The sequence below is a fragment of the Acinonyx jubatus genome, chromosome A2, assembly GCF_027475565.1.
Source record: "Acinonyx jubatus isolate Ajub_Pintada_27869175 chromosome A2, VMU_Ajub_asm_v1.0, whole genome shotgun sequence".
In the NCBI taxonomy this organism is placed as follows: domain Eukaryota; kingdom Metazoa; phylum Chordata; class Mammalia; order Carnivora; family Felidae; genus Acinonyx; species Acinonyx jubatus.
In genome coordinates this window covers 110,175,833-110,200,208 of record NC_069383.1, presented here as the reverse complement: position 1 = coordinate 110,200,208, position 24,376 = coordinate 110,175,833, and the positions used below count along the sequence as shown (strand labels likewise).

Genomic DNA, 24,376 nt, shown 5'->3' with positions numbered 1-24,376 from the left:
TCCCGGCATCAGGAAGAACTTCGTAAAGATCAGAGCTGGACGAAATACAGTCTGAAAAGGCGGTGGTGCGCTTGCCGGTCCTGGAAGCATGCGAGCAGATGGCAGGTGGTCACTTCCTGGTAGGACACTGGAGGCATTTGAGCCTGCGTTGCCGGAGCGGAGGGCGCTTACAGGTGTGCAGGAGCTGTCTGAGTACCGAACCTGTCCCCGTGGCCAGCTGAGACCAGTCACGGGGATGGCGCGGCCTCCTGACCGCAGAGTATCCCCGGGGTACCGTAGGCAAACAGACCTTTGCTTTGGTGTCCGTGAGTCAGGGCCGTTCTCCATTCCAAGTGGCAGGAACCCAATCAAACTGGTTTAAGCAAAGAGGCCTTACTGGTTCTGGACCTGAAAAGCCGTTGGGCGACTCTCAGCCGTTTGCCCCAGAGTCGTCCTCTGCCCCACCAGGGCGGGAGGCCTGCCAGAAGTCCTGGGCTCACGGTCCAGCCTCACGGCAACCCCAGGGGAAAGAGATTCTCCTCTCTCTTTGGCTCCTGCCAGCTCACACCGCACTGCTCGCTGTGGTCAGCAGGATTCCGAGCTCTGACTGGCCAGGCTGGGGGTGAGGTCAGCCCGCGGGGTGAGGGGGAAGAGCGGGTGGGGTGGGACATCCGAGGGCCATCCAAATGGCCTAGACGCCGGGCCGGGAGGTGTGGACAGCTGCCCACTCCCACTTCTCTTCAGCTGCTCCAGCAACTAGAAACGACAGGGGAAGCCCATTGTTGGCCCTGCAGACCGCTGCTGGGAAAAGAGCCTGCAAAGCCCTTAGCTTCGCATTCCAGTAAGTGGGTGACCCCTAAGTGCGGTGCCCAGCCTCGTAACTGCCCTCAGTGGAGTCCCGCAAGCGTGGCGTCACTGCCGGCTGCTCACAGCCCTGCGACGGGAGATGCACGTAAGAGACGTCACCCGTGTGGTCTGCGCATGCTCGCCTGTCACAGCCAAGTCTGAATCAGCGGCTGACGTGGAGAAAAGCCGGCCCCGCCTGGTGGCAGGCAGCAGGGCCAAGCTGTGGACTCTTCCGCTCCAGCCTGTCCTGCTGATGCCTTTCGAGGGCCCTTTCTGGTGGGGCCCAGAATGCAGCAGCAGGTCAGGTGTGGATGGCATAGCTGTCACTCTCGGCACCTATTGACGCCGGGCCCTGGGAGAAGCAAGCCGGCTCAGCAGGTGGATAGACTGGATTTCCAGCAGCAGTGATGGTGGGGAGGGCGAAGTGGAACTTTGGGGGGCCTCTTGGAGCAGAGGAGTGGGTTGACACTCCCGACATGCTTTCTCTCGCCTGGTAACCCAGAGCCAAGTTCTTTGACCTTTCTGTGCCCCCTTTTAGTTACGAGTCAAATAAGGCTTTTGCATCTGCCACTCCTTCTAGCAGGTCCCCCTCTTCCAGGCTCCAGAGGACATGCCCTTGACTCCTATGCTGTGAGCATTTCTATATCCCGGGAGTTGTTTCCCTTCTTTATCGCGCTCCAGGTAGGGCGTTTTTCAAGGATGGGGACTTTGTTTGGACCACAGGTATGCTAGCACAGCCCCTGGCCCAGAGCAGGTACTCAGTAAATGTTTGTGGAATGAATGAAGAAGTGACTCAAGGGGAAGACTGTCCACCGGATCTTGTCCTGCAGGGGTTAGGAGGCCCTGAAAAGGTTTTAAAATAGGGTCCTGGTGACCCAGGCTAAGGCATCCCTTCTCCAAGGCACGTTTTGTGCCTCCTTTGATGGGCATGCTCTGTGTGGGCCAGACCCTTGCCGGACCTAAGGGTCAGGAGCCAGGTGAGCCCCAGTCTGTGCCCTCTTCAGTCTTTAGAGCCTGGGGTTCCAGACGGGAGTCCCACGGTACCCTTGTAGGAAGGGAATGTAAAGCCACAGGTGGGGAGGGAGACAGAGCCCCACCACCGTGTCTGCGCTTGGGTGGACGCTCTGTGACCCAGTTTCCACGGCCGGACTAGCCCTCCTCGGCCAGTCTGGGTGGGCTCTGACATGCTGGCACGGCGTAGGTTAATTTCTCTGGCACGCTGGCATCCATCATAGGTTGGCCAGGGGCTCTGTTCATCAAGTCTCTCAGGGACAAGACAGCGGGGGTGTCCTTCCCGGTTCCCTGTGGGAAGAGAAGGCGCCATCGCCATAAGGGATCATGCAGCTCTCATAGGAAGAGCATTGGCCAAAGCATGTCATGTGGTCCCCTAACTGCCACAAGGGGAGGTGGGAGGGCAGCACTCATGACTCATCCCGCCTGTGCCCCTTCACCCAGCAGGTCACTGTGTGTGACGCCTAGCAAGATCTGTGGGCACATGCCCTTTCAGTCAGCATGGAACAGTGTGAGGGAGCAGGTGGATCCAGGACCACCGCCTGGCAGGGCCCCCAGGAGCACGCTGGGGGCCTCACTGCACTGCCAGGGAGGGTGGGGCCAGCACAGTCCTGACAGGCAGGGGACTCACAGCAGCAGATATCCAGTGCACTGGCCACGTGCTGTCAAGGAAGTTGCTGCAGGCCCAGCCACTCCAGAGGCTTCCTTGGATAGCCACATTCATCCTGACCCTGGAGCTCCCAGCCTGGCCCGCACTCCCCACCCCAGCTCCCTTCCATGCCTTCTGCCACCACATCTCCCCTCTCAATTGCTCAGCGAGCTCCTGGTCCCTGCGCAAGGCCCAGTCAGATTCCTTCCTACTGCGACATCACTGTGAAACCTGCCAGGTAGAATCAGTCCCTCCCACATTTGGTTCAGACTGGGAGCTGGGGCCGTTGGGTTCAAAGTCAGATCCACCAGCGAATATTGTCATCTCTACCCTTGAGCTGTGTCTGAACACTGGCTGCTCTCTCCACCTCCTGCACTGTAGTCTGGATGCCTGTGGGAGCCTCCTCACTGGGCTCCCACTTTGGACCTAGCCTGGCTCTTTACAGAGCAGACAGCGGGAGCTTCTTAAGCATGGACATCAGATCCCATCATTGCCCTATTCTTAATATACCGGGGCTTCTCACCCCACTCAGAGGAAAACCAGATTCCCCCTGTGGCCTGCACAGTGCTGTGGGGTCTGGCCCACCCTCCCTGCTGCTCTTCTGCCCCTCCCCTCACGCCCCCACTCTCAGCCACCCTCAAGCAGCTTCCTGGTCCTCAATCCTGCAAAACCCATGGCTGCCTCAGGGCCTTTGCATGCACTATTGCCTCCACCTAGGAAGCTCCTTAATAACTTAGGTGCCCAATGTCACCTGCTCAGAGAAGTCCTCTGATTCACCCGCAGGAGACCTTCCCTACACCCTCCTGCCATCATTCTGTCCCTTTGTCCTTGAGACCAAGGGTTAGAGCCTGCCTTTGTGCTAGGCATTTATTCATGACCAGCCCTGTTCACTGCTATCATCCTGAGCTGGGCCTAGTGAAAAGTAGACTCTCTGTCCTTAATCTTTGAAGAATCCGCATTCCCCTGGCCCCTTGTAAGACTCTCCCTCCAGAGTGCATTCCGCTTTCCCTCTGCATTCTGCTCCTCCCCGGGTAGAGGAGACCAAATCTTGGAAGTCTGACGTGCTGTGTGATGTTGGCAGGCTGGGCCTGGATCTGGGCCCCATATTGGGGATTCAGGGGAGGGACCAGGCAGGCCCCAGGGTGGGTGGCTGATGCAGGGTGCCTGAGCGAGGAGGTCCAGCCCAGCTCTCCAGTCATTGCCACACAGGAGCACAGGCCCAGGAGTGCCAGATGGCCTGATTTTTCAAGAGAAGCCAGAAATCTGGATTCTGTGTTGAGCTCTCCCAATTTCTAAATGCTGGCGACTAACTAGAATTCTTTCCGCTAATGTCGCATGAGCTAAAGAAAGCCCATCTGCGGGCTTGCCGCGGTGACCCCTTGCCACAGGGCTGGGGTCCTGTAGGGGCTGGCGTGGAGCAGGGCTGTGAGGGAGCATGGCCTGCCCTGACCACAGCATGAGCAGCTGAGTGGCTGGGGAGGCCTGGGACGGGAGCAGTTCTAGGTTGGATACACCAGAGTCATGGGGAGGAATGGGGTATGTGGCAGGGGGTGGAGGTGGGGTCCCACCAGGGGTGGGGGAGCAATGCTACTCTGTCACCACTTCTGTGCTGGGCCCAGCTGGCCAGCAGCTGCTCCCTGCCAAAACTCCTGAAGGCGATGTTAGGGTGTGTGGTCATCCTGGGGTAAAAATAGCAAGGTCACCTTGCAGCAGGAAGTTTGCTTTCGCTGGCAGGTGGAAATACAGTATCTGCCGGACGCTGCCGTCAGCCAGGAGCTGCATGGTTTACGGGGACAGGTGGACACTGGCTCTCACCTTCCAGGCTCCTGGAGGACAGCAGTACACGGATCTCTACCTGCTGGAGCAAGGGAGGGGACGGCTCCCAGTTAGCGGGTAGCCCTGCTGACCTCACCCCTGCACGGTGCCAGGTACACCACAGCGGTTCCACAGCTCCTCGGGCCCGTCTGAGGCTCGGGGGTTGTCAGAGGACACCTGCTTTCCGAGGGTCACACACGCGGCCCCGTCACACCACCCTGTGAGGTCAGCCAAGCCTGTCCTGGGCCTCCTGCCCAGCCCCTGAGGGGGCTCCCTCCACCACAGCCCACCAGGGCCCCATGGCTCCCAGTGCAGGTGGACACACTCAGCCCTGCAGGGCCAGCCCAGCCCTTCCCGGAAACTCCCTTTGCCCAGGCGGGGTCAATGCTGCACCTTTGCTTTCTCTCCCATAAGTTGGAGCTAGTCACGAGAACCTTCCACGGTGCTTACCGCACAGATCATTCCAGGCACCTGACTCTGTTCAAACTCAGGAAGTCCTTACAAGGGTGGTTGAGGCCCCTGGTGAGGTGACAGGGCTGTCAGTCTCCTAAACAGCCCAGGTTACAAGAGTACCGACCGGCAGGGGGAGTGTGAGAAGTAAGTTAATATGTGTAGGTGCTTGGACTTCGGTGTTCAGAGTAAGTGCTCAGCGCCTAGTAGAGACTGTTTACTCTCGGTGGGTGGAGGGCAGGCCAGCATATGCTGGGCAGGGGGTTCCAGTCTGCCTGGCTGTGAAGTACAGGGCCATGCAGAGTGGTAGGGGGGTGGGGAGGGTCCCTGCTCCAGCACCCGTGCCCACACTTCTGCCAGTGGCCCAGTCCCAGCCCACGCCCGGTGCACAGTCTGGGCACTCCCGGGTTCCCCCATATTGCGGGCTCCGGGTGGAACAGGATAGGGCACTTAGGGTACCCAAGGAGGAGAGAGGCAAGCCAGGAGGGGCTGGGACACCCAGGGCTAAGCCTTTCTCTCATCCCATCCCCAGGAAGCCTGAGAAGGGCGTCCAGTACCTCATCGAACGTGGCTTTGTGCCTGACACGCCAGTGGGGGTGGCCCACTTCCTGCTGCAGCGCAAGGGCCTCAGCAGGCAGATGATCGGCGAGTTCCTGGGCAACCGACAGAAACAGTTCAACCGAGATGTGCTGGAGTGAGTTCCACGGCTGGGGGTGGGGGGGGGGGGCGCGGGGGCAGGGACCTGCGGCGCACGCAGCGTCAGATTCGCCTGCTTGCTGGAGCATACACCCAATCCTCCCCTTATCTCTTTATTGCTCTGAGACACAAACGGACGCCCCCCACAGATTCATACATCACACCCTGCCACATACGTGTGTGCTTGCGCCCTCGGGCACCGTATGTCACACACGGACCCCACGGGCCCCCTGGCACACACCCTCAGCACCTCCATCCCTCTCCAGCAGAGCCGAGCCACTGCAGGGCTGGGGGGTTGGAGGTCTGGGCTCCCTTCCCCAGCCTGGCTACCAGCTGTCCCAACACGCCCTCAGGGCGAGGGGTGGGGAGCCCAGAGAGACCCCCGGTGCCTCCCTCCCCTGCCTCTTTCCTGCCTCTCCTGGCTGGGAGATCTCAGGGTGAGAGTCCAACCATGGCTGACAGCCAGAGCCCTCCCAGCTACTTGGAACTCTGCAGAAAGCCGGGTTTCCAGCTCCCTGGAAACTGCCGACAGTTTGAAAAGCTCGGACCCCAAATCTCTCCATTCCTCCTTGAGACTGCCCTGAGTAGACAGGTACCCTGCGCTTGGACCCTTGGGTCTGTTGTAGTGCAGTTACTGTGCACAAGCCCTGTGTCTTCCCCTCACGCAGGGGTCAGGGGATGCCGGGTCTCGCTAACTCCCTCTCTCAGAGGAGGAGCCAAAGCTGCAGAATAGCATGGCACAGGGTGGCTCAGGGCCTGGGGAGCACCTCCAGCCCGTTGAGGATTTTCCTGACCAGGCAGCTGCACAGAGATGTAGGCCAGGAGCAGAAATCAGAGCAGGGTAAAGAGCGGACCGTTAGTAACAAGGGCAGCACCCTGCATCCGTCCAGCTCTGCCCCACGGGATGAAAGAACAAAGCAAGGGGGGCGGGCTCGGGCCTGCTGGGGCCAGGCGCCTCTGCAATAAGGAAGAGCCTGGCCATGCGTGTTCCCGCCATCTCTACACTTCCCTGGGAGGAGGCGGGCATCTGCCTGCGGCCTCTTTTTCGGCTCAGGGAGGGGCTGGCCTCGGTGCTCCCCCCATCCCCACACACACACCTGGACTCACGTACACACGTTTGTCCTCATTCGGGCACACGACGCCCACTTGTACACACAGGTAGATGCACAGGCACATAGGATGCAGTGAGCCAGGCCTTTGGTGGCAGCTGGCTGTGCCTGGCACCCAGCATGCCCACCTGGGCTGCTTTCTCCCTGCTTGGCATTTGTGTTCCCCCATCAGGAAAAGCCTGCTGCATTGTTAGTGTGGCTAGTGCCCCTCTCTCCCTTTAACCCAGCCTCAGGAAGCAGTCCAGGGGAAAGCAGATGAGGTCCTTAGAGAATTGGGCCTAAGGCTGTCTTGGGCCAGCCCCCCATCCCCTGCCCCCGTTCCTGCATTCCCCCCCACACACCCCAAGCTGGCTGCTGGTGGTAGGAAATCCAGGCATTGTTCTTCCCCGTCAGAAAATAGCAGCAGCCTGAGGAAGTAGCAATCCTAACCCCACCCCCCACCCCAGGCGTCCAGCTCAGATGCTAGTCAGCAAAATTACTCCGTGTGGCCCCATCCCCCTCCCCCACCTGCTCTGCCCCAGCCTCCGAGGATGCTGCCCCCAGAGCCGTGAGCACTCAGAGAAGTTGGGGGCAGCACAGTTTATGCCCAAGCCCATGGCACCCAACAGAGGGAGGGTGGCCCTGGAAGCGAGGACTAGGCCCCCCCCATGGCCGAGGCCTCTGCAGCCACACCCGGGGTGACCATGGCTTTGTTGCAAATGGATACACTGGACACCAGAGCCTGCTGAGTGGGTCCCTGGTGCAGACCCCGCCTTCTCTGTTCAGGAAACGGAGCATGCTATGCTGGGGGTCAGCGCTGGGATGAGTGGAATGAACCAAAACCCGGTTACCAGCGCCTTCTGTCAGCTCCGCCTCCACTTGGCGGATTGGCAGATGAGGATGGCAGGGGTTCTCCAAGATGCCTCTCGAAAATCCCCGGCAAAACCCAGGCACCTCGCCCCAAAACCCTCCACGTGGGAGGACCGGCTCAGGGCAGAGGCACTGCCGCGTGAGTTAGCACCCTGGGCCTCTGCTTCCTCCTGGAGAAGATGGGCACGTGCTCCTGGCATCCCTCGCGGACAGCCCGAGCAGACCGGAGCAGTAACGTCTCGCTTTGTGCCCTGTGGACGTCTCGCTTTGTGCCCTGTGGACCGCGTGCCCCGAGAGCCGATTGTTTGTGCCGCGGTGGCCTTTATCAGGAGCAGCCATAGGCTCTGTCTGGCTCCTCTGTAGAAAATCACACACGTACGAGGCGCCCGGGTGGCGCAGTTGGTTAAGTGTCTGACCCTTGATTTCATCTCGGCTCATGATCTTGCAGTTGTGTGAGTTCAAGCCCCATGTCGGGCTCTGCGCTGGCAGCACAGAGCCTGCTTGCAATTCTCTCTCTCCATTGCTCTCTGCCCCTCCCCCACTCACGCTGTCTCTGCCTCTCTCAAATAATTTTTAGAAAAAAGAAAAAATTACACACATAGATATAAGCACTAATGTCTTCCCATAGTTTCAGGGGGGGTCTTTGGGCTACATAATCTGAAGTGTTTGCTGATTGGAGGAAGCCGGGCGGAGGACCCTCCTGGACAAGAGGTAGCCGGCCGTCCCGGCTCCAGGCAGCTCAGCACCTGCCCCTGCACTGACTCCCTTTGTGCTCCGCCCCCAGCAGGAAGGCCGGCAGAGGCCCTGCGGGCAGCAGGCGCTGACGTGGCCTTGGTGTCTCTTTCCAGCTGTGTGGTAGACGAGATGGATTTCTCCGCCATGGAGCTGGACGAAGCTCTCCGGAAGTTCCAGGCACACATCCGGGTCCAAGGGGAGGCTCAGAAGGTGGAGCGGCTCATCGAGGCGTTCAGGTCCGGGGCGAGGCAGGGCGTGGGTGGGCGTGGGCAAGAGGAAGGTCGCTGGTCGTGAGGCCCAGGGCCGGGGCCCAAATCCCCCTTCACCCCCTCCCCTAAGCAGGGTCAGGTGGCTTTGCCCTTGCCTGGGGAGATGAGGCAGTGGCCCCTTCTGCATGCCAGGGGCTGTGCTGGTTATCGCCAGAAGCAGACTTTTGGACAGTCCGTCTTCCTCCAGGTCCTCATGAGCATCACTCACTCGTGAGCCCGTGTCCCCATCGTCCGCCCATTCACAGAGGGCAGCCAGTCTCACACAGTGACCCAGAGCACAAGCTGCAGAGCCGCACGGCCTGGCTGTAGCACCCGCTCCACCGCTTACTAGCTGTGTGACTTTGCACTAGTGACTTCATCTCTCTGTGCCTCACGTCCTTGCCTATAGAGTGGGGATAACGAAAGCGCCTACCCTGGACAGAGTGGAAAGACTGAACCCCTTTGGACGTGTGGGCACGCTTAGCCCATGCCTAGCATGACAAAGCCCACAGTCAAGGGCAGCTACGACCCTACAGTCATTCATCCCAGGACTGTGTGCACAGTGACTGGGTGGGATCCTCTGTGCCCTTGCTGGGTATGGGACACACGAGTCAGCCACTGACCCAGCCCTCCAGGCTCAGCACCACTGGTGGGGCCAAGGTGGGGAATGAGGACACAATAGGAGGACAACTCTGGGGCCCTGAGGGGGGTGTTGTTCAGGCACTTCCTTCCAGGAGGGCTTCTTGGAGGTGGCGGCACTAATGGAAAAGGCAGGATTGAAGCCCACGTCATCTGAGCTGTGATAGCCACTGCCTTAGTCCTGGCACCCCATGGTTCCTCTTCTCTGATCTGCCCCCCTCACCCAGCTCCCCTTGAAGTCCCCAGTGGATGGGGGCCTCTTGGAGTTTGGGGCAGGGGCGCACATTTGAGGCAATGAGAACAATAAGCAGAATACATTAGTGAGGCTGTTGCTTCAGCTGCTGTAACAAAGATGCTCCAGCAGCCGTGGCTGAAACAAGATGGAAGTGCATCTCCCTCTGAGCTGGCATGAAGGAGGCCCAAGCCGGGCTCCCTTCATCTCAGGGTCCCAGGGAGCAGGACCAACACCCACCACCACAGGGGAGAGGAGTGGGCTCTGCCTTTTAAGGTACAGCCTCGAAGATGCCCACATCCCATCTGCTCTTATCCCATTGGCCAGAACTTAATCACCTTCTGGGCTGCATCCAATCCCGAGGGAGACTGAGGCATGCAGTCCTCGTCCTAAGAAGTCATTGCCAGCCTAAACACAGGTGGGAGATGTAACCAGTGTGAGAAGGAGAGAGTGGATAGAGCGGCCCTCTGCCTGGCAGGTGTTATTTACCCCCGTTTACCAGATGCAGAAACTGAGGCTTCTAAGGCAGCACCCAGCCTCAGCCATTAGGTGCCAGGGCCCAAGTGATGGTGGCTGCCGTGCATGAGGGCTAGACCCACTCCCTGCCCTGACTGAAGTGGTCCTGACCCTGCTCCCTCTCCCGGCCCCCAGCCAGCGGTACTGCATCTGCAACCCTGGGGTGGTTCGGCAGTTCCGGAACCCAGACACCATTTTCATCCTGGCCTTTGCCATCATCCTGCTCAACACAGACATGTACAGCCCCAACGTCAAACCTGAGCGGAAAATGAAGCTGGAGGACTTCGTCAAGAACCTGCGAGGTGAGCGGCCCCGGGACCCAGGCTGTGGCATACAGCCATCCCATACTCTGCACACACACCCGGCTGGGCATGGGGCCAGGACGGGAGTGCACTGGGCGCAGGGCAGCGCAAGGGAGCTGGGCTCCAGCGCACCCAGCCATCGCACACAGGGGCCTTGGGCGAGCACCAGCTCCACAGACACGGCACAAGTCATCCTGAAGAGGGCAGACTCCTGTCACTCTCCGTGACACACACTGGGAGCATGGACGGAGTGACCTACACCTGGGTCTTGTGCTGTGATGGTTTTAGCTTGTTTCGCAAAGAGGCACAGGGATTTGACAGGTGGGCAAGCTCAGCCCAGCTCGGGAGGGCCAGGCCAGACATGGTCCACAGAGGCTGATGGGGTGATGTGAGGGAGCACAGTCGGGAACAGGGCAGGAGGGGGGAAGCCAGGCAGGGGAGGGGCCGGGCAGAGAGTCTGTGCCACCATCACTGCTGTGCCCTCTCCTACACTCCGTGTTCCTCATGAAACTGACTTGACTTTTTTTTTTATGTTTATTTTATTTTTGAGAGAGAGAGAGACAGAGTGGGAGCGGGGGAGGGACAGAGAGAGACACACACACACACACACACACACACACACACACACACACACACAGAATCTAAAGCAGGCTCCAGGCTCCTGAGCTGTCAGCACAGAGCCCAACATGGGGCTCGAACCCACGAATCGTGAGATCATGACCTGAGCCGAAGTTGGACACAACTGACTGAGCCTGACTGACCCAGGCATCCCCTGACTTGCCTTTTGTGTGTATTTTTAAGAGGAACCTTATATAAGCACACTGTAAACAGGAAGACCGTATCATTTGCCACACGTAGGCAGCCATAGTAAAAATGAATTCACTGGACGAAAACACCAGGCCAGGGCGAGTGGCCCATGTTAGACAGGTGCTAACGGTGGGCAGCAGGAAGGAAGGCCTTCCTGGTGTCGTTGCAGAGGAAAGGAATTGAAAAGGAGACGGCTGTCTCCCAAGTGGCACCATGTTAGCTGACAGCATGTCCTCGTTTACCTGGAGTCCCTGCAAGGAGGAAGACGGACTACGTCCTTTTCCTTGGGAAACACCAAGCTGCAGCAGGCTGAGATCCCCTTAGGGTGTCATATTTTTTTAAAAAAAGGAAAAAAGTTGGTCTGAATCAGGTCCAACTTTGTCAGCTTGTTGAGCTATTTTTTTTCCTATCCAGTTCTTTAAGTCTTCTGAACTGATGACAAAACTTTAAGTTTTTGATCTTTGTTGCGCCATTTAAATTTCCTATAAAACCACCGCTCTGTCGTCCCCTTTCCTGGGGCAGGAAGGCCCTCGCCGGGGTTTGAACTGTCCTGATGCGCCCCCTGGTGGTGGGTACCCTGCAACAGGCCAGCTAATGGGGTGCCTATCCAGAAGAGTGCCAAGCTGCCCGCTTTTCCCAGCTGGGCTCCAGGACCTGATCAGTCAGGGAAGCCAAGGGGCAGGGCTTGGTTCAGACCAACCAGACGTTCATCCCCTGCCCAGAACACTCATGGTGTGTGGCCCTCTGCTAGATCTCAGGGTGCTGTGGACCCCAAGGAATTCAGGTCTTAGCTACAGTTCCCAGGAAGCTAAGGAGTCTGGGAATTTTCTTAATGGCAATTCAGCACCAGAGCGTGAGAGAGCAACCAGCAGATGCTTTGATGGGACAGGGGCTGTCTCTCCTCACGGGGCTGAGCCTGATTCTGGTCTTCACAGGGTCCCCGGTGGCCTTAGCGTGTAGGCCTGTGCTCCCTCACTGCCCAGAGAGCAGGCTGTGCACTGCATGCTGTTGGTGACCCCATGTGCTGGAGTTTAAAGGTCTTTGCGATATGACTCTGATTTTTTTTTTCTGCCTTTAGACCTCACCCACATAATTGGGACTCCCCTGTATGGGGAACAACAGGAGGAGCCTGAAATGATTAGCCCAGAGGAGAGAAGGCTTGGGGAGGGAAGGGTTGCTCAGTCAGATTCTGCCAGTCGGCCACCCTCACATTAGTGGCTTTGTCGTTTGTATCCGGCCTTGCACCCGACCATCCCAGCAGTCTGGGGGAGTTATCATCCCACTTCTCAGGAGATCAAGCTGTCGGCTGTCTCCCAAGCCTGGACCGTTCCCTCCAAATCCCATCTTTTCAAGCCCGGAACTCAGGAGTGTTCTGTTCAGTCTTCCTTGTGTTCAGAAGGGTAGCCAAGGCAGAGGGAAGGGATCTGCCCAAGGTCACGTCCACGGGGGCAGGACTCTGGTCTCCCACAGCCTGGCTGGTGCTCCGTACCAGGCAGACGTCCAGCTTGGTGTTTGTAGAGGAGACCTTCCCCCCCTGCACACACTAGGTGCATTTTCTCTGGAATTCCTCACTCTGGTTCCCCTGGGGAGACCCTCAGCAGGAGTGCCTTTGGGGGGTTGGAGGGTAAGCGGGGGAGGAATCGCTCACCAGCATGGCAGCCAGACGAGTAATGATTTTCTTTTATTGATGTTTGTTTTTTAAGTTTTCTAGATTGATTTCTTTTTAATGGCTATTATCCTCACATAGTTTCAAAAAAAAAAAAAAAAAACACAGAGTAAGACAAGCTAGCAATCACATTCTTTGGTATTTACCCAAAGGAATTGAAAACCCCGTACATCCACACAAAATCCTGCACAGGATGTTTATAGCAGTTTTATTCATAGTTGCCAAAACTTGGCAGCAGTCGAGAGATGTCGTTCTGTGGGGGAACGGATACATAGACGGTAGTCCATGCAGACAATGGAATATTATTCAGCACTAAAAAGAAAAGAAGCCATGAGAAAACAGGGAGGAACCTTAAAAATGCATACCACCAAGTGAAGGAAGCCAGTCTTAAATGGTTGCATACCATAGGAGGCCAGCCATATGACCTTCTGGAAAAGGCAAAACTATGGAGACATAAGACATCAGTGGTCACCAGGGGTTGGAGGGAGGAGGGGCGGAGGAGGTGGAGCACGGGGGAGTTTTCGGGCAGTGACACTATTCCACCTGACTCCATGGTGGTGGAGACGTGTCGGTAAACGTTTATTGTCGAACGCACAACACCAAGAGTGAATCCCAATGTAAATTATGGATTTCGGGTGATAATAGTGTGTCAGTGTGGGTTCACTGGTTCTAATAAATATATGACTCTGGTGTGGGAAGTTGGTAGTGGGTGGGGGCTGGTGTTACGGGGAAATCTCTGGGCTTTCCCCTGAATTTTGCTGTGAACTTAATTGCTCTAAAACACAGTTCTAAAAAATAGTCTGGTTTTAAAAAATGTGTGGGGTGCCTGGGTGGCTCAGTCAGTTGAGCGTCCGACTCTTGATATCAGATCAGGTCATGATCCCGGGGTCATGGGATTGAGCCCTGTGTTGGGCTCTGCTTAGGATTCTCTCCCTCTCCCTCTGTCCCCCCCTTCCCTCTGCCACTCTCCCCCGCTCTCACACGCTCTCTGTAAAATCAAAAAAAAAAAAAAAAAAAGTATGAACGGTGGGTAGCAGAGCCCCTCCCACCCCGACCTGTGTGCCCAAGGCCACACCCTCCCCCTTACAGTTCCGTGTCGGTTCCCTGTGGTCGTCCTCATTTTCCTGGCGGCTGTGTGGTATTCCATTGCACCCGTGCAGGGATGGCTTAACCAGTCCCCTATTAATGGGTAAATGGGTGAATCCCAGTCTTCCGCTCTTTGGAAACCATGCTGCCATGAGTGCCCTGGTCTGTGCATCATGGCCCATGGGATAAATTTGCCCAGGACGCAACCAGTGGCCCAGAGGGGCTTTGAGTGTATATTTGTGACCCTCCCACCAGCAGTGGCTGGGAGGCCCCTTCCCACAGCCTCGCCAACTGCGCAGGTTACCAAACCTCTGGACCTCTGCCAGTCTGTGGTCTGAGGACTGGCGTGGGGTTGCGTTTCTCTCTTGAGTGGGGCCGAGTTTTCCTCACAGCAGTTTTTCAGGGTATAGCGGAAAGGGTGCATGCCTGTCGTCAGAACAACCCGGCTTCAAGGCCAGACCCCAGCTTCTGCGCACGTGACGTGGGACAACAGCTGGTGGCGCTGCTCAGGTGCATGGAGTTCTCACTTTCTGGGAACGCACCGCTGCTGCTCTGTCTTCCTCATGAGACCTTCGTGAAGTCACCCGTGCTCTTGGTGGCCCACTTCACAGAGGACCCCCAGCGCAGAGACTCGGTCCCACGGCTCGTGAGGGGCAAGGCAAGAACTTAGGCCCATGCCTGTGGGAGCCTGAAGCCACAAACACCAGCTTCACAGCCACCCCCAACCCCGGGCCCTTCCCCGAGCCTTGCTTTCCCAGCTGCGGAATGGAGACGGTCACACCCACCCAGCAGGGCCGTGGTCAGGATTAGCAAGCTGATGTTTATAAAGCCCTTGGAGCATGGCTGGAAGCTGGCACAGCCCTCTGCGTGCTGATCTGGGTGGCTATGCTGGCCTTGTCCTGGCGGAAGGATCCTAGGGCATTTCATAATTGACTGAAGGCGTTCAGTGGCTGTGGGTCTGGAAGGTCTTTGGTTCTGCTGAGGATTGATGAAAGGGATTGATATTCTGATTGGGTTTAGAAACTTGGCAAATCAGGGGTGAGCCTGGGGCCCCGAAGCTGAGCGGTGCCACAGCCACCCAGACCCTGGCCCGCCCTGATGCCTGGCTACTGTCTCCTGCTCAGGTGTAGACGATGGTGAGGACATTCCCCGGGAGATGCTAATTGGGATCTACGAGCGCATTCGCAAGCGGGAACTGAAAACCAACGAGGACCACGTGTCCCAGGTGCAGAAGGTGGAAAAGCTCATCGTGGGGAAAAAGCCGGTACGTGGTGGCCCTGCATCCCTGGCTCCCTCACTCCCACCCACCCCCACTCCATGCGACCCCAGGCCTGCCCCACTGGCATTAGCTTTGGACAGGGGCCCTGATGCCATTTGGAACCTGGCTTCTTCGGGGCATAGTTGGCGGGGGGGGGGGCGGTTCCTTTAGGTTTAGGGTGGCTCCTACCTGATATTGGGGAATAATAACCATTGGCCCTGGGTTATATTTAAAGAGAGCCTGAGGCTCTTAAGAAACCAGCCCAAGTTGCGCAGTGGTCCCTTGGTGGCCTGGGAATGCCCTTATCGGCCTTCCCAAGTTCTGGCAGCAAGGAGGTCTCCTGAGCTGTGTGTGGATGTCTGGACAAAGGCTATGGGAACGTGCCTCTGGAGGGGTGCTTACCTACTCGGATGTCATCCCATTAGTTCCCTCAGGTCCCGGGTGCATGCTTTGGATCATTAATATCTTTTCTTGTTTGTTTGATGTTTCCCACATAGATTGGATCCCTGCATCACGGGCTTGGCTGTGTGAGTATCCCTCTGCTTTTACATCCTGGCTGACATCCCGCCCCGGGTTGGGGTTGGGGTGGGGGCGGGGAGGTCCACCATGTTCTGTGTTCACCTCCCTGCATCCCCTGGTTCCCAGATCCACAATTCTGGCTGCTTGAGCTCCTTTCCGGAGTGATAAGAAATTTGATTTTCATAGTTCTCCCAGCCTCGAACCTCTGCAGGCCCAGACTGCAGCCACCTGGGGAGAGTTGTGTACCGTCAGGCCAGGGCAGATGGTGTCCCTCCCTCTCACCCGGCCCGGTTGAGTGCAGAGGCCAAGGCTTGCCTCTGACCCGAGGCACTGTACCCAAAACAGATGAGGCTGATGGGCCATTGCAGGCCTGCCCACCCAACCCGCCCTCTGCCGCCCACACTCCACTGTCACCACTTTGAGCAGGTCTGCCTGCCTGCTCACCCCAGGAGCAGCAAGGCTAGCCTTGCAGTCACGTGGCACTTTCCTTATGTGTCCGTCTTTACCCTTCACCGGACAGCCTGCACTGCAAGAGTCAGCGTCACAAACCTGTCTGCTCCCCCCTCTTCCCACCTTGCCCTAGAGACAAACCACTAGGCGCTGCCGTGGCCAGCCCTCACCCACCTCTCCGGCCCCGCCTCCCACCACCCTCTCCCCTTCACGCTTTTATTCCAAACGATGCCCCTCCCTGAGCACGCCAGCCTGGGCCAAGCCCTTCCTCCCATCTTCCTGATGCGCTGAGCTCGGGCCTCCCACCACCAGGGCACCCGTTGCAGAGTGAACCCTCCCTGCCAGCACATCCCTTTACTAACCTGCTGTCTCCTGCGTGAGCCTGGGTGCTCTCAGAGCCGCCACTGGGCCTCCCCAGTGACTTGTCACCGCAGCCCTTAGCCACCATACAGGTTGTACCTGGCCTTGTGAGTGGCTCGGGCTTCAGCAGAGTGGGGGCTCACATGAACCCATGGCAGGCGTGCTCCGCGTGGAGGCCCAGGCCAGGCCCCACGGGGTGGTGTGGCTGCCGGCCCAGGAGTTGGGGCAGGGAACCATCAAAAGCGTCGGGATTCTTTAGGAGGGGCCTGGAATCCTCTCTCGGCTCTGCACCTTCCCAGTTGTGTGGCTGAGGCAAGTTGCTCAACTTCTCTGTGCCTCAGTGTCCTCATCTCAAGTAGACACTCTGGAGAAATCTTTGCCGGGACTAACAGGCTTATGTGTGTGATGGGCACTTTGTGGGGACTGAGAAATCACGAATTCCTCACTGTGGGGGCTCCCGTGTGCACGTGATGCTCTAAGATGTCTGGGACCTGCCTGAAGGAAAGGAAAGGAGGTGTCGTGAGAGGCAGGGACGCTTTCCATGGCCCTTCAGGAGAGCTCCTGAGGAAGAGCAGGGAAAGTGGCAAGGAGTCCAGACACATCTGCTGTGTGCAGTTGGTGGGAGAAGGCGTTTTCGAAGGCCAGGCCCACAGGCTGGGTTCCCAGCGCACAGGGACTGCAGTGGAGGGGCTGGGGGCTGATGCAGCGCTTCCTCCCCATACAGGTGCTCTCTCTGCCCCACCGGCGGCTGGTCTGCTACTGCCGGCTCTTCGAGGTTCCAGACCCAAACAAGCCCCAGAAGCTCGGGCTGCACCAGCGAGAAATCTTCCTGTTTAACGACCTCCTGGTGGTATGTGGTTCCCCAGAGCGTGTCGTGGCTGGGACCCGTGGCTCGGGGCGGCCTTGAACTGCAGCTCCGGTCTCCCATCTGGCCTTGTGCGCCTGCGCTTGGGGAAAGGCACCCACGTGCGTGGGGTGGAGGTGAAGGGGATGGAGTCAGCCCCACGGTCTTGGGTTACAAGAGGCAGAATCTAACTCACAGCATGGCCAACGAAAACGGGGCTTCGTCAGCTTATGTAAAAGCCCGGAGGGGGGTGTGGGGCTTCAGCCCCAACTATTTCTAGAAGCTTACACAGCGTCAGCGGGACTCCTTTATTAGGCTCTCTGTCTCTCAGCTGCATGGGCTCCCTTCTCAGGAGCTCTGTCCACAAAGAGAAAGTCAGTCTCGGCAGTTACAGGCTTAATCCTGCCCCCTCCCTGCATCCCCGGCCACCAGGGGGATTTTCTTGGGAAGAGTCCGGGCAGAGGTCTCACTGGTTCCCGTGCCCATGCCTGAGCCGCTCACAGGGGCCAGGCAGGTGCAGTGTTGTCTCATTGGCTAAACCTGGGTCACTGCTCACCCCCAGGAGTGCCGGGTGGCAGAGAGGAGGTTCCCCAAAGGGAAACTGCGGAGCTCTTGCGCAGAAAAAGGTGGCATGGATGGTGGCCACCGGGGATAAAGATGCCCCTGGAGACAACAGGGGGAAACTGTCCCTTGGGTCTTTGTCTCTCCTGCATGCCCCGGGCTTTCTTGCTAGAGGCCCTTGTCCCTGACCCCTACCTGCCTGAGGACCAGCCACTTCTCTCTGACTGCTGAGGTTGGAATCTGGACCTGTGGGTTTCAAGTCTTTGTCAAGAGTCCCTGACCTCAAGCAAGTGACTTCAAATTCCTGAGCCTCCGTTTCCTCCTCCAAAATCTCCCAGGCAGTCACAGAGCTCAGGTGGGGTCCTGGGTGTCAGAGCCCGGCCTGGCGCCTTCGGGGTCGTGTGCAGCGTGGCGCCTGCCACCTCTCTGCTGAGGGGCTTCATCGCCAGCCAGGACGACAGCTGGGATTCACGGGAGCGGAAGCCAGCATCCATGTCAGGATGTGCCTGGACACACAGGCCTGCCCTGCCCCAGAGGCCTCCCGACCTCTGCACTGCCGAGAGGGTTTTGACGTTAGTCTCGGTCAGAATCCCGAGCGCCCAGAGTTGCCCCTGAGCGGTGCAGGCGATACGACTCAGCCTCTGTCTCTGGCTGCCCCCAGGTGACCAAGATCTTCCAGAAAAAGAAGAACTCGGTGACGTACAGCTTCCGACAGTCCTTCTCCCTGTACGGCATGCAGGTTCTGCTCTTCGAGAACCAATGTAAGTCCGTGCCGGGGGCCTGCCGCGGCCCGGCCGCGAGTGTGCGTGCTGGAGCATTCGTCCACACATGGCCGTGTGCCACGTGGCAGAAACGGTGTCACAACTCCCACCTTGTAGTCATGAAGTGCTGTGCTCCCCAAGGATCTCCCCCTGGGGATCTCCCCCAGCTCTCCCACGTGTGTTCCGTATTCCTGCTTCGCCAGCAGAGAGAAGGTTGCAGGCCAGGGGTCTGACGAGCAACAGTACCTGGGGAGAATTTGATAACATTGTACATGGTGGTGATCGCCTTTGCTTTTGCTCCTACGTCTTCTTACCGTGTGGTTAAGATTTTTTTAATTCAGGGCGGAGTGGATTTATGCCAATAAATTGTTGCCCGGAAGACACCAAGTAAATGGCACAGGTGATGTGCAAACACAGGCAAACAAACAGGTGCAGGCAAGGCCTGGGGGGCTGTAGGACAGGAGCCCGGTCCTGAGCGGAGAGCCCGGGTGCAAATGCGTCAAGACCTAGCAGTCCCCGGGCCGCATTCCCTTTGTCTGAAAAGTGGGGTGATAGCACCTACCTCGGGGACTTAGGTGAGTCCATACATGAAGTGCTTAGAGCAGGATTTATTCTTAGGTGTTATTGGAGTCTTCTCTGGGTATGAGTGGGCCATGGGGCCTGAGGACTTGGGGGAGGAGCTGACACCCCCACTGACTTTTTTCTGTTGACCTGGTCCTTCTCTGATACCCAAGCCCTTCCCTTTACCTCTCTCCCTCTTTGTCCCGTCCCTGTTGAAGGTCCCTGAGCTGTAGGCTGAACCAGGCCTCCTGAGATGGGGGGTGAGGGGGAGGTCCTGTTGCCCTGCCCATTCTGCACTGGCCCCAGGGGAGGACTGTTCCAGTCGAGCATCATGATATCTCCAGCAGCAGGGAAGCCCTCATCCTCTCGGACAGGTTGCCAAGCTACCGTCTGATCCGCTTTCAATCTGCAGGTTGAAAAAGAACCAGGGACCTGTGCCTGGGCCATCCCTGCCTTCCCTTGGTTTCTACCAGGGTGGAAGGTGGCCTCAGGGAGCATGGTACCACCCCACATCATCCTGACCGGCAGGCTCTCTCTCCGAAGGGGTGGCGGTGGTTGTTGATGCTCCCAGCAGTGGGTCCGACCAGACTGAATCCACAGGCAGAGGCTGTGCCCTCCTCGTTTTTACATTCCCAGGGCTCAGCCCTCAGCCCTGAACCCAAGGTCCTGGCATAAGCCCAAGAGTCGACACTGACATTTCTATGGGACATGCCTTCGTAGCAGGGATCTCAAAGTGGTAGCCGTGGGTCAGTCGCAGCCCACTTATGTGTTTGGTTTACACATTTTAAAAAATTTGTTGAGCTGATACTCAATATCTAAAATTACTAAAATTGGGGGCACCTGGGTGGCTCAGTCCGTTAAGCATCCAACTTCATCTCAGGTCATAATCTCACAGTTCGTGAGTTTGAGCCCTGCATCAGGCTCTGTGGTGATGGCTCAGAGCCTGGAGCCTGCTTTGGATTCTGTCTCCCTCTCTCTCTCTTTGCCCCCTCCCCCCTCACACTCTGCCTCTCTCTCTCTCTCTCTCTCTCTCTCTCTCTCTCTCTCTCAAAAATAAATAAACATTAAAAAATTTTTAATTAAAAAATAAAATAACTAAAATTTTAGATATTTTTGAGTTTTCTGGAAAACCGAGAAGGTTTTTGCTAGGCCCACATTCCCACGTCATGTGGCTGTCATGGGCTGCACGCTCCTCCCCCCCACCCCACCCCCACTCACTCTGTTGCTCAGTCTCATGTGGTTTACTTCCTACATTTATGGGAACACACTAGGCATTTGAGTTCCCAGCCTTGACTTAGGTCTGAGCAAAAGTGGGATTGGTGTGTGGACCAAGAACCTCCAAACACCCAGTAGCTGATGCTTGATTCCCGCTGAGGAGAGAGGCGCTACCAGGGTACCAAAGCCACAGAGACTCTGTGAGCTCGGAGGTGGCACCAGGCAGGTCACTGGCCAGAAAGACAGAGCACTCAGCATAGAGTGCATTGGGTATAGGGCGCCCATGAAGCACCCAAGGGAACTGAGGGTCTGGAGGCCACTTGTGAGAGAACAGAGCTCAGTGTGCACTCAGAATTGCCCAGGGAGACCAGATAAGACTCCCCCCCCCCCCCAGCACAGGACACTGACTCTGACGCCCGGACTCCACGAGCTTCAGGCCATTCTCGAGCTTCAGGCAATGACCAAGGACCTTGACTTGAAGGGTCTAGGCTCCATGACCTTCAGGTTGAGGAAGGATGGGGGCCCTGACCTCTGTTCAGACTGGCCAAATCTGCCCCAGACTTCTGCATAGAACAACACAGACCCAAGTCAGGAGATGGGGATTTCCTGGCAGTCTCTCTGGTCTGCCTTGTGGATACCTTTCCTCCCTGGTTAGACGTGTCTGCTGAGAGCCTGGACCCTTAGACTTAGCATTTTCTTGACCGGCAGAGAGAGTGCAGAGAGCACCCAGGGATCCATGGGTTCTTCTCCTCCCCTTCTCCTTTGTAGACTACCCCAATGGCATCCGGCTCACATCTGCTGTCCCCGGAGCAGACATCAAAGTGTTAATAAACTTTAACGCTCCCAATCCTCAAGACCGGAAGAAGTTCACCGACGACCTGCGGGAGTCCATCGCGGAAGTGCAGGAGATGGAGAAGCACAGGATAGAGTGTAAGTCCCAGGCCCCCTGGAGAGGAAGAGCCAGCAGCCCCAGCATCTTCTGGGACTTGATGGACGCGGCCATTGGCTCCCATCTGGTGCCAGGGACTCTGGGGGCCCACAAAAGTGAGGTGCCCTGGTCTCACCTGGCCTTCCCACAGCCCTGTGACAGGGCAGCCCCCATACCCGGGCCAGAGGAGGTGGCGTGGGGAGGGCAGCAGAGGCCTCCGCATGAGAGTGAGGGCTTCCACGGCCCAGGCCCATCCTGCCTGTGGGACCACATGGCATGCCCTGAGAGAGCCTGGTTCCCCCGTCGCCCCACGAGACGAGATTTCCCGGAGATCCGGAGCTGATCTCGTTGCACCTTGGTGTGCTTATTCTTCTTTCGTCTTCCATGTCAGGGAAGTCACCACCAAGCCCATCCTGTGGGTTTCACTGGACTTGATTATCATCTTTTCTCTCCTGGCTCCCAGCCTCACTCCCTGGAGACACACAACTACCCCCACCTTTGGGCCCCACACAAAGGGTGGGCAAGGTCGGGTTACCCCTTGCTCGTCCGCAGACCCAGGCCAGCCAGTCTCCTTGCCAGCCCTCAAGCCTGCAAAGTGACGGTCTTTCCTGCAGACCCCAAGGCCCGTGCCTCTCCAGCCTCCCTTTCAGAGTTTCCTTCTGGCTCCCTTTTGTCAAAGGCAGCATTCACACCTTCTCTTTCTTTCCCAAGACAGCCGTGGGCCCTGACTTTTCCTCAGGCCAAACAGATGGCAGCTGGGTGCGATGCCAAGCCTGCACAGAGGGCCCAGGGCCTCCCCCTCAAGGCTGTGTTTCTCTCACTGGTCCCTCGCCCCCTCTGTTTCAGCGGAGCTCGAGAAGCAGAAAGGCGTCGTGCGGCCCAGCATGTCCCAGTGCTCCAGCCTCAAAAAGGAGTCCGGCAACGGGACGCTGAGCCGAGCCTGCCTGGATGACAGCTACGCCAGCGGTGAGGGCCTCAAGCGCAGCGCCCTCAGCAGCTCCTTGCGGGACCTCTCCGAAGCGGGTAAGAGCAGGCCAGGACCCCCTTCCTAGCCCAGCACATGCAGGACTCAGACCGGGCAGCTGGGGCACGCGTTGCGTGCCGGGAAAGGACCGCAGTGGCGGCTGGTGGCGGCAGGGCTCGGACGGAGTGCCGTTGGGTTTCCCGTGACTGTCCCCAGACCGTAGTAGCATCTGACCACACAGAGAGGGCGTCCCAAAAAGGCCAGAGGAAACAGGATCCGGTTGTCAAGGCAGAACAGCCAGGAGGTTACCCCTATTCTCCCTTTCTTCTTCTAGGGGTTTTATTTATTCTTTTATTTATTTTCCGGAAACTGCTCTCACACAGAGCGAGCCAGGCCCCACTGATGGATGTGTCCCTTGTCCTCTGTGCTGCCGTGTCCCTGTGTTTTATGCTGATGAATGAAATGGAGTGAAGCCCTCGAAACTGTGTTTGGAGACCCCCCTCTCCCACTGTCCCTGGTCTCATTTCCCTCACGGAGGTCTCCCTTCCTGGGAAACCCGGGCCCCCATCTGGCCCAGAGGCAGTGGCCGCAGCTGCCCCCTGGATGTCGGGGCAGTGGGGGGAGGGGGGGGAGCCCTGGCACAACCGTGGTTTTTGTTACTGTTTCTTTGTTTCTGTGTGTGTTTATTTGCTGCCAGCCTCTTAACCCCTAAGCAAGCAGCACCCCTCAAGCCTCCCAGATTGCCCAGGGGAGGAGGTGTGTCTAGAGTGTCAGAGAGCTTTTGGGGGCAGCTCGCCCGGCCGGGTCCCCTGGGCCAGCCGCCCGTGAGTGTTGTTTAGCCTGCTTTGCCTACAGTGCTGTCAGAGAAGCTGTGGAGGGACAGCCCCTGAAGCCCCCCAGTCACGTCTCAACAGGCAGCTTCTCCTGGGAGGAGGCTCCAGCTACAATGGAGCAGAGGTTACAGGACGTTGTCCCACAAAGGGCACGCGGCTCCGGGTGTCCCGGCTCTAGGAGCCTGATTGCAGGCCCTGGGTTGTCGGAAAAGACCCTCTCGGGCCAAGATCAGCCGCCTCCTCTCCAGGGGCCCGGCAGCCCCCTCCCCTTCTCAGGGCGTCACCCGCCCCACCCTGCCTTGGACATTACCTCGTGGCCAGCCCTGGGCCCCGCTACTAAAAGAGCCCGCTCATGACTCCATCCCACACCTGCCCCACTGGCCGCACTGCCTCCCTCCAGCTTACTCATTTCCCAGAAATTTTTTTTCTTTTTTTTCTTTTTTTGAGTTGGAATTTTTTTGTCCTTATTTTGTCCTGTCATTTTTTTTTTCATAGTAAAAATCAGAAATCCATTGCCAGCATGAGGGTTCACCCAGGGTTTCTCAACCCCAGCACCATTGATGTTTTGTGCCAGATAATTCCGTGCTGTTGGAGGGTGCTGTCCTGTGCACTGCAGGATGTTTACCAGCATCCCAGGCCTCTACTTATGAGATGCCAAGAGTATCTTCCCCCCCCCCCCCCCGTGTCATAACAGACAATAATGTCTCCAGAAATTTCCAGGGGTCCTCTGGGGGGCAAAAATCACCCCTAGTTGGCAAAGTGCCACGGGTTGAGAACCACTGGTTTTCCCTATGGCTTGTTAAACCCAGCTAAACGTAATTGGACAGCTCTGGGCCTCTGCAGGCTGGTAGCCGGGACCTCTGTTTGGGTTTGTGCAGTGGCGTTAGGCCTGGCCTCTCTGTTCCCTGATGCAGCACCTGGAGGGCGGATGGGTCCCGTCCAGTCCCTCAGGTAACAGTGGCTCTGTTGAAACCGAGGCTCCCAGCGTGGCCAGCCACACCTAGGACTCCAGCTCCTGGGGGTCAGATAGAGCTGCACCCCCAGGCCTGTGTGAGGGACAGAGCGCTGAGGTTCAGCTGCTTTCCTTCTATCGTCGCTGTTGCCGTTGTTGTTTGGACATTCTGAACTAAGAAAAACTCTAGGGATTGAGTCTTCCCAGGAGACCATGTGAAGAATCCCCCGGGAAGGCAGCCCCCTGTCCCCAGGAAGCCTGGAGGGTGTGTCTGAGTCCTGGCAGCTGCCAAGGCCCCAGACTGGGAGCCCTCCACGTGCAGTCTCCAGAGGGAGACCGGCCAATGTCGGCAGCCATCCAGGAAGATGCTGGGCTCAGCACCTGAAGACGTACCCCGGACTGGGTCGGAGTGAAGCTCTCCGGAGGCATCGTCACTCTCCCCACCGTGGCCCTCATTAAGAGGGCTGCTGGAGAAGAGGCAAGGCCTCGGGGATACTCTCTCCCTTCGGGAAAGCTAGCGCTCAGTTGTTGGCAC

At 57.8% G+C, this 24,376-nt stretch overlaps 1 protein-coding gene across 13 annotated transcripts in view; it reads left to right on the top strand.

Moving 5' to 3' along the window:
• The window catches only part of IQSEC1 (IQ motif and Sec7 domain ArfGEF 1), a 460,032-nt gene that overhangs the window by 423,102 nt on the left and 12,554 nt on the right, over window positions 1-24,376 (top strand). For all 13 annotated transcript variants that reach the window (XM_053218875.1, XM_053218869.1, XM_053218872.1 and 10 more), the window contains 9 exons: window positions 5,283-5,444; window positions 8,253-8,375; window positions 9,910-10,076; window positions 14,760-14,899; window positions 15,391-15,420; window positions 16,947-17,072; window positions 18,289-18,388; window positions 20,933-21,094; window positions 21,939-22,115. In XM_053218875.1, coding sequence (XP_053074850.1) covers window positions 5,283-5,444; window positions 8,253-8,375; window positions 9,910-10,076; window positions 14,760-14,899; window positions 15,391-15,420; window positions 16,947-17,072; window positions 18,289-18,388; window positions 20,933-21,094; window positions 21,939-22,115 — 1,187 coding nt within the window. The remainder of the gene's footprint in view (window positions 1-5,282; window positions 5,445-8,252; window positions 8,376-9,909; window positions 10,077-14,759; window positions 14,900-15,390; window positions 15,421-16,946; window positions 17,073-18,288; window positions 18,389-20,932; window positions 21,095-21,938; window positions 22,116-24,376) is intronic.